General features: G+C 43.2%; 1 protein-coding gene across 2 annotated transcripts in view; it reads left to right on the forward strand.

The window, feature by feature from the left end:
* LOC139552083 (G protein-coupled receptor kinase 6-like) overlaps positions 1 to 8,703 on the forward strand; it is a 34,341-nt gene extending 25,638 nt beyond the window's left edge. For both annotated transcript variants that reach the window (XM_071363483.1, XM_071363484.1), the window contains exons 12-15: positions 6,507 to 6,715; positions 7,285 to 7,422; positions 7,534 to 7,671; positions 7,833 to 8,703. In XM_071363483.1, coding sequence (XP_071219584.1) covers positions 6,507 to 6,715; positions 7,285 to 7,422; positions 7,534 to 7,671; positions 7,833 to 7,982 — 635 coding nt within the window. In that variant the 3' untranslated portion in view covers positions 7,983 to 8,703. The remainder of the gene's footprint in view (positions 1 to 6,506; positions 6,716 to 7,284; positions 7,423 to 7,533; positions 7,672 to 7,832) is intronic.
* The last annotated feature ends 927 nt before the right edge of the window (positions 8,704 to 9,630 follow it).

Here is a 9,630-nt window from a genome sequence, read left to right on the forward strand (position 1 = left end):
GTTCAATTTGCTTCACGCAACACAAGAGTTTAGCACACCTACCAATGTCCTTTGATGAGCAATGTCGCGGAAGACTTGGCTCCCGGATTCTTCTTGTTTCGCAGGGAAATGTTTGCCACAACCCTTATTTGTTGTCACAGGCGATTCATAAGCGATTCCAATAACCTGACATTCTGCATGCAATGATCCATTAGTCCAATTTCCAATCGGAGTTAAGTTCTTACATTTTTTAATGTGATTTTATTAACCCTGACAGGCACGATGACTAGGATGCAATGAGGATTCCCGTCTCCAGCGTGACTCTCAGCATCTCCATCCAAATGAACAAACGCGCTGGTAACACTCTGCTCTCCGTTTTCATTTATTTTGCCGCGGTTTACCTTTTTGTAGGTGATGTGCAACATGGTAGGATGTTTACGCAAACAAACTTTACGGGTAAGTCTGTGTGCATCCTTTGCTCGTGTTTCCAGGGGTCAGACAACCGAAGCAGACTCCTTTGGATCTTCAACAAGTCCAACTTCTCTCGATGTGTCTTTTTGTTCAGTTCTGTGCATGTGACTGTGTTCTCTTTGACAGAACGGACACTGCCGGAGTGCCGCACCAGAGGGATTGCCAACCCAGCTCTTTCACTGTTTTCACAGCTGGTGTGACACTGATGGCAAAACCATTTTCCCTCTCTTTCAAAACACTTGACCTATTTACAGGTTCTGAACCTCCCCTCACTGCTGAGGTGGGGGGGGTTTCCCTTAGGTTTCCAAACACAGGATGTTATGCTATCCTGGCTAGGCAATCAACAAAAAGGTAACCAGATCAGCAAACCTGTCTCTTCTTCCATTTCTCTTGTAGGTAGCCGACCCTCTTCAATTTTCTTTAAAACTTATATGGCAGCTTTGAGACTATAGCTCTCATTTGTTGGGCTGTCCATTTCCTCCCTATATTGAACATTATCCATAGTGTTGAGGCATCCAGTGAGAAAAACTTCGGTATCTTCAACCCTGATTGGCGACCAGCTTAGAACCTTCTCAATGTAAGCTGTGGCGATTCTATACTCATCTCCAGTGTTTTTTTCCCCAGGAGCCTTTTGGCATCTGCATAATCTGTCAGCCTCCACATGTTGGCAACTGCAGACTAGATGTCTGGGTTGGCCCATGGTGAATTGCTCCAAAAAGCACAGCCTGTCTTTGGTGTTCTCGGTACGGTCTTCAATAGCATGTTCAAAGGCACGAACAAAGAACCTGTAGTCTAGTGTGTCACCCTTAAACACTGGTACACTAAGAGGTGATGAGGACAACCTTTGCTGCTTTACCAGTGTTTCCCATGCTTGTTTCCTTTTCAATGCTTCAACTTCAACCAGTAAGAAGGCTGTCTTTTCAGACTGGCGTTTGAGCCAGACCATTCAACCGGATCCTTTTCTGCCTCCTCTGCAGGTAACAAAGCCTTTGTGGACTCATTGAGATCATGCAACTCAACCAACTTTGAGAAATCAGTGCACAACTTTGTCAACCAATTCAACATTTTCGTCGCCCACCATAAGCTTTGTGATCTCATCTCTTTTAATAAGTAAGTGCACTTCTAGATCCTTAGAATTTTTGCAGTTTCCATTGTAGCCATTTTAAAAAGGCACGTAACACTGAACATAAATCCCATTGATTTGCAACCATCAGCACAGCAGGAATACAGTTTAGCACGGCACAGCTTAATGAATGAGCCCAACACACAACGTCATCACAACAGACAATCAGCAAAGCGTCTGCTTTTCTCTCCGCTGCAAAGAGAGCGCTCAACTCAGAGCGCGAATCCAACAGAAGACACACACCGCTAAAGTTCCACAATCTCAAAAGTTCCCGAATTCGTCCAACACCTCGAGCAGATTGAGTAATAGAAAGAGTAACCGCACTTCATAACTCTTCTCCACAGTGAGTAGCACAAAGCGAAAATCAGAATCAGTCAGAGCTACACTAGCTTCAGTCAGTGTTGTAGTACCCGAGACCGGTCTCGAGACCACATATTGATTGGATACATTTGTACTGGGCCTTGACTCGGTCTCGGACAGTAAGGACTCGTAATTTCTTCCCGAGACCAGCCGAGTAAAAAAACTCAATTATCAGCATCTATTAAGTCAGCGCATAAAACCACTTCGCCAGATATATACACTCCTTTCTTGAAACATTAATACAGTATCTTAACAGCCTTTATACATGTTATAGCCATGTTTGTGAAGTAGTGAATCTATAGTCTTTCAGTGTGACAGGTTTGTGATTCTGAAAGGACAGAAATGTAGGAGTGTACTTTTCGTCAAACACAAAGGGCCAGTGGTGTAGTGGAGGCTACAGGCTGGTATAACATGCTAACCACACCGCTCGCATTACGTGAGCGAGGGTTGCAAAATAAATGTACACATACGTTATTCAATCATTGCATCCAAACTGCTCACGAGTGTCTGCGTAGCCAGGCACTAAAATAGAACTTGGTTCTATTTGTGACGCTTGACACGATGCAAGTCCTGCCTCTCCCATCTCCTCATTGGTTTATAGGAGCATATACCCACATGGGTGATTGAAGATGAACTAAGGTCCACACTCCAGTCCAGTTGGTGATGGTAATGCACCTTAAAGTTGGTTGCCAACCGCCATATAAAGTCCAAAGAAGACAAAGACTGAAGGAGAGATTACGAGAAACTAACTCAGGTTTACTCTTTTATCTGTGGATTAATTGTCAGAGTAGAGGACCTTGTGCATTTCAGGTACAATAACAACCCAAATTAGCTAGCTAAATCGCCATGAATGTATAATGCTTATCCAGGCTGTATCACAACCAGCCATGATTGGGAGTCCCATTGGGCGGCGCACAATTGGCCCAGCATCGTCCGATGTAGGCCGTCATTGTAAATATGAATGTGTTCTTAACTGACTTGCCTAGTTAAAGGTTAAATAAAATAAAAATATATTCTCTGTGACTGCTGTCTTTCCATCGGCCCTATGCAGTGGAGTGGGTATACTCAAATTTTGCCAAAAAGTTCCCACACGGCCCGCCCAGCGAAGGAAATGCACCGTGTGAAAAATCCTGTTTTGTTTGTTTTCCTATAGATTTTTCTGATTTTCACTGTCAGTAGTTTTATTTTTAAATATATATATTTTTTAAACAATTTGATGGTCTAAGTCCACAACAATGCTTAAACCACATCAAATCTGATTGGGTGGGCCAGTCAGGGCCTGGCTCACCAGTGGGTGTGCCTCTGTCCACCCAGGCCCCATCCATGTCTACGCCCCTGATGCAAATAGCACATGAAGAAAATTGCACATCACAAATAACCTACTAACCAACACCTCAGACTAAACTTTTTCAATACCTGGTTTGCGTACCCATTGTTTCCTTAGCATTTACTGGCAGATATAAGTTAAAACGTCTTTCCTACCCTACCGGCTACCGATGTCATTCTTCGGTGAGCTGCTCCATGCCAAAACCAGTTGAGCTGCACACACTTGCTGCCTGCAGATGATATTCCGTTGAAAGTAAGCTATGTGTGCGGCGCATATGTGAATATATTTCATGTACTTTGCGATTGTGTAGGCAGCTTTATGCATGATTTCTCTATTGTACTACATAATAAGTCGTATACCTCCACTACTTCGATACGCATCAGTAGGGAATAAGAAGGAAGTATACGTAATGCCCACTAGGGTACTGCTTACATGCTGACTATACCGGGCTCGAGCGCACGCCATTGAGAGCATATTGATTTTGTCCATCCACACCAGACGCGATCAGGACACACAGGTTGAAATATCAAAACGAACCTTGAACCAAGTATATTAATTTGGGGACAGGTCAAACATTAAATTTTTTCACCATTATTTAACTAGGAATCGAACCAGGGTCTGTAGTGACGCCTCTAGCACTGAGATGTAGTGCCTTAGACTGCTGCTCCACACGGGAGCTCCCATGACGTTAAAGGATAAGCAGTCCATAAACTCTGACATAAGCCAGTAAGTCCCAATCATAACAATACAAAAACCATTAAGCATTTCCCAATCTAAATGTACAACTATTACTTCCCAAAGAAACATCACATTTAGCACACAAAGTAACCAGTGACAAAGTTTAAAGTGGAACTGTCAGCATTTTAATATGAAACAGCATAACATTAGCTAGCAGCTAGGAGGATGTCATGCCATTGGAGGAGTGGGTGAGTGACTGACTTTTCCCCTCATATTGTTTTTCGGTGGCTACACACAGCTAGAGATGCAGGTGTCATTTGGTTAGCTAGCAAGAACTTGAACAACTGTTATCCAGTTAGCATGTCTCTTGCGTTCACAAATTTACTCTGGCTATCTACTCTTATTTCAGAGCACTCATCTGAGTGTGCCAGAGCGCAGAACTGATGAATTTACCAACGCTCAACACCTGCTGAATATGACCGGTGTCAGTAAACGTAGGCAAAAAAAAAGTAAGTTAGTCAAGAACGCCCTAGATAACATGTAAACAACCTAACCAGCCCTGCTACAGTGAGTAAAATGGTCAGCGTGAGGTGTTCTCTCATTTGTGTCTGGAAGATGCTAGCTAGCCAACTTTAGCCAGTTAGCTTGGGTGCTTGGTTGGGACAAGCAAGAATTGGCAGGCGAGCTGCAGAAGGATGAGGAGGCTACAATTCCCCATCGTTTTTCAGTGCAATTTTGACAGCCAAGTAGCTGAAAAAGTTTGAGAAGGTTTATCTAATGTTCCTTCATTAGATTTTGGCCCATCTTGCTCTGGCTAGTATTAGTTGTTGATGTGTGTGAGGGAGCCTACCTTTTTCATAGTTGTTTGATCAATAAGACTGTAAAGTTCCCAAATGTAAGAGGACTCCTGTGGTGTTTACATATTTATTTTCAGAAATCGATTCAGGTGTATTTTGTGGCTTTTGGTGAATGTGTTGTAATGATCTAAAGTAACACTATTTCAACTGCCTGTAAAAACAGTTCATTTCAAAGTGAATGATGGCAGGCCCGTGTGGCATATACCGGGGATTTTCCGGTGCATGTGTTGCGTGTCTCGGAGTGGTGAGCACAATCATTGTGGGCTTGGGGGAGGCCGTTGTCTAGTCCCGTGGTTGTCCTTGCACATGCACCTGCATTATGAATGCATGTCTGTATTATTTTTTGTATCATTGATATGGTTACGCCACCAATATAATCTATGCCCTGAAGTATGTGTCAAGAAGGGGAGGAGAAACCAAGTAGATGGTCATAGACAGACTAGAAGTAAGATTATGAAATAATAATTGCAGAACACCAAAAGATGTGGATCATATACATAAAGAGGAGTGACTATGTAGGTTGTGTCAAACTGAAACGGTATATAAAGTGATCTCAGTCTGGGACCAGCAGTTGCTTCGTGGACCAGCTCGGCTTGTTACTGTGTAATAAAGTCAATATTGAATTCACAAGCTCCGGTGTCTAAGATATATTTTTAAGAAGTATTTCCGACACAAATGGCTTGTTTGTATAAAGGCCTACTTTAGCTCTGATTGGCTATGGTGCACCAGTCTGTGTAGACCGGTCCTGGACAACACAGATCTTTTTATTCAGTTTTATTTACTGTAGTGTATTAATTGTCCAAATGCACGGCCGCTTTCCCACTCTATATTGCTATAGAATTTTCACAAATGCCTTAGAATACGTAATTCCCAAACATGAAGAATTTATGAAAACATGAAAATGACCATATGTAAGTAGTCGCTTGTCAGAAAATGTTTTTTTTAAGTGGCATTCTTCCTGGGGGTTTATATGAACTGATTTTAATAAGATTGCATGTGGCTAAAATGCTGTCACTTCCACTTTAAATGCAACAATGTTTCACACACAAGTTATTTTCAAAGAGATGGCTAACAGCAAACGAGCTGCAATAAATTTAAAAAAGTTCCACTCACCAGATGATCATTTGAAATGTAATTTCTTGTTGAAAGTTATTCCTGAAAAGGGAGAAGCTAACAAATTAGCAACAACACCCTCTTTGGTAACACCTGCTGCTGCCGCTGCAAACTAGCTGACAACAAAAGCTAGCTAGCCCGTCCATGGAAAAACTACTGCTCGCTATTGCGTAGTAAGCTGTTGGCCTTCAAGAAGACAGAAAGTTCCCCTAAATTATTGTAAAAATGGTCCCATCCATTAAGTCAAAATGTGATTGGTTGATTCCACTTCAACATTTTGCCCTAATACAGTTGAAATAGTGGACATTTTGAACTTTTGTGATGGCGATTTGACAAAATTACAATCATGGTCTTGAAGTTGGCTCCAACACAGGCTGTGTATTCATATCTTGCGGACTTCAAAAGGTGTAAGGTATATGAAATATCATTACAACACTGTTTAGATGCCAAATACCCACAGTGGTCAAAATGAATATATATTTTTTTTTACATTCACATTTTCCTTCCAGATGTTGTACTAAGTCTCATTAAAGATCTCATTTAGGAGCAACAACAAACAGGGAGTAGACATTTCTAAACCCATCCCTCTTTCCCTCAGCTCCAGAGGTGATTGGCCATAAGTACTACGGGATAAGCCCTGATTGGTGGGGCCTGGGCTGCCTTGTGTACGAGATGACTGCCGGACGATCCCCGTTCAAAAGACAAGGGGAGCAATTGACGGAAAAGGAGATGGAGAGAAGGATACAGGAGACAGAAGAGGAGTACAGGAAGACATTTAGCAGCGAGACAGAAGACTTCTGCCGCTCTGTGAGACTAGACTTTTGCTCAGCTTTGACCTGAAGCTTGTCAACTAAATGTAGTTCAAATGTAACTGCCAACATAAAGGAAACACCAACAACGTGTCTTAAATAGGACGTTGGGCCACCACCAGCCGCCAGAACAGATTCAATGCACCTTGGCATAGATTCTACAAGTGTCTGAAACTCTGATGGGAGGATGCAACACCATTTTCCCCCTGAGAAATTCCATAATTTGGTATTTTGTTGATGGTGGTGGAAAACACTGTCTCGGGCACCACTCCAGAATCTCCCATACGCGTTATTGGGTTAAGATCTGGTGACAGAGACAACCTTTAATGCTCCTTTGACACCCCTCTTTGAAAGTCACTAAGATCTCTTATAATGGACAACTGGTCATTTTTATAATTGACCCGGAGCATGGGTCAGGGACCACGTGTGGAAGCACCTGCTTTCAATATACTCAAGTTTTTCCTTTATTTTAGCAGTTACCTATAGTTCTATATTATAACTGCATCGATGCTTGTCTCTCTCTCGCTCTCACTAATCCTTCTCTTTCACTCCCCACCGCTCTCTCAGCTGTTGACCAAAGACCCGAGACAGAGGTTGGGGTGTCGAAGGTGTGGGGTGGAAGGGGTCAAGTCCCATCCCTTCTTCAGCACCATCAACTTCAGGAGGCTGGAGGCCGGAGTCATTGAGCCACCCTTCAAACCGAATGTACATACCCTATCTGTAACCACTAACCTCTACTTGTTAACCCCCAACTATAGCCTTAACCCTAATGAAGGCATGTCGTCATCATCCCCAACCTTCCCTCCCTCTGTCCAGCCCAGGGCGGTGTACTGCAAGGATGTTCGGGACATTGATGAGTTCTCCACAGTAAAAGGAGTCATTTTGGAGAGGACAGACAACGACTTCTACACCAAGTTTAACACAGGCTGCGTGGCCATACCCTGGCAGACAGAGGTAAAGTCAACTGCAGCAAATTACCTTTGATTTAGTTACGTTTTGTTCAATTCAATCCAATTTATCCTCTTGGTAGCAATTTGAACACAAGGTTAGGTATGGTTATGTCATAGGCTAATAGAGATCACTCCCTTCTCCCCCCCCCCCGTCTCTATCTATAGATGATAGAGATGGGTTGTTTCAAGGAGCTGAATGTGTTTGGCCCTCAGGGTTCTAGACCCCCTGACCTGGACTGGGACCAGAATCCTGCCCCAGAGAAACCTAAACGTAGCCTGCTGGACCGCATCTTCCACAAGACACACACCTGTTGATGGATGGGCTTCCTCAAACCCTCTCACCACTGCAACTTTTGTTGTAAATGAGAACATTCCCTCAAATCAGCTTACCCGGTGTAGAGTAAAATGAATATATATGAATAATTTGTTGGTGTTGATGATCAATCAGCACACTGATCAATACACAGATCAACCAGTCAGTACTGTAGGCCTTTTTTTACTTTTTTTTTTTTTTTTCAACTTTATTTAACTAGGCAAGTCAGTTAAGAACAAATTCTTATTTTCAATGACGGCCTAGGAACAGTGGGTTAACTGCCTTGTTCAGGGGCAGAACGGGGATTTGAACTTGCAACCTTTCGGTTACTAGCCCAACGCTCTAACCACTAGGCTACGCTGCCACCTTCTGCAAATCAACAACCCAAACACAGCCAAAGAAGAACAAGAATCTGTGGCCATATTTTCTCACTTTCTCTCCAGCATTTACAGAACGCACACTTTAAAGATGAAGGGATAAAACAGGGCTTTATTTAAGAGATGTCTTTGTCACACACTCGGGCCATACCGTCTGTCATTCACCAGCACAGGCCAAAGGGACCATCCCCATACTATCATACTGAGGAGAGGCGGTCTTATTCCTGTAAAACACTCATTTAGAATGAGAACGATCAAAGGGAACCCTCATCAAAGACACAGTGTTTTGATATTGTACCTACCTGTGTTTTGTATGTAACCTCAGAATAAAGAGCCTGAAAACAAATCTTTCCAAAAATCTTCACTTTATTAAAACCAGTATGAATGTAAAACATAATAACATCGTACAAATAAAACAGACAGACCAAACTACTTGGTAAAACAATCGTATTTTACATCTACGAGACCTGCTAGCAGCTACACTACATGACCAAAAGTATGTGGACACCTGCTCGTCAAACATCTCATTCCAAAATCATGGACATTAATATGGAGTTGGTCCCCCCTTTGCTGCTGTAACAGCCTCACACACACTTCTGGGAAGGCTTTCCACTAGATGTAGGAACATTTCTGCGGAAACTTGCTTCCATTCAGCCACAAGATCATTAGTGAGGTCAGGCACTGATGTTGGGCGATTAGGCCTGGCTCGCAGTCGGCGTTCCAATTAATCCCAAAGGTGTTCGATGGGATTGAGGTCAGGGCTCTGTGCAGTCCAGTCAAGTTCTTCCACACCGATCTCAACAAACCATTTCTGTATGGACCTAGCTTTGTGCACGGGGGCATTGCCATGCTGAAACAGGAAAGGGCCTTCCCCAAACTGTTGCCACAAAGCTGGAAGCACAGAATCATCTAGAATGTCATTGTATGCTGTAGCGTTAAGGTTTTCCTTCACTGGAACTATGGGGCCTAGTCCTAACCATGAAAAACATCCCCATACCATTATTCCATCGCCACCAAATTTTACAGTTGGCACTACACATTGTGGCAGGTAGTGTTTTCCTGGCATTCTCCAAACCCAGATTTGTCCGTCGGACTGCCAAATACTGAAGCGTAATTCATCCCTCCAGAGAACGAGTTTCCACTGCTCCAGAGTCCAATGGCGGCGAGCTTTACATCACTCCAGCCGACGCTTGGCATTGTGATCTTAGGCTTGTTGCTGCTCGGCCATGGAGACCCATTTCATGACGATCCCGACGAACAGTTCTTGTGCTGA

The sequence above is a fragment of the Salvelinus alpinus genome, chromosome 24, assembly GCF_045679555.1.
Source record: "Salvelinus alpinus chromosome 24, SLU_Salpinus.1, whole genome shotgun sequence".
Taxonomy (NCBI): domain Eukaryota; kingdom Metazoa; phylum Chordata; class Actinopteri; order Salmoniformes; family Salmonidae; genus Salvelinus; species Salvelinus alpinus.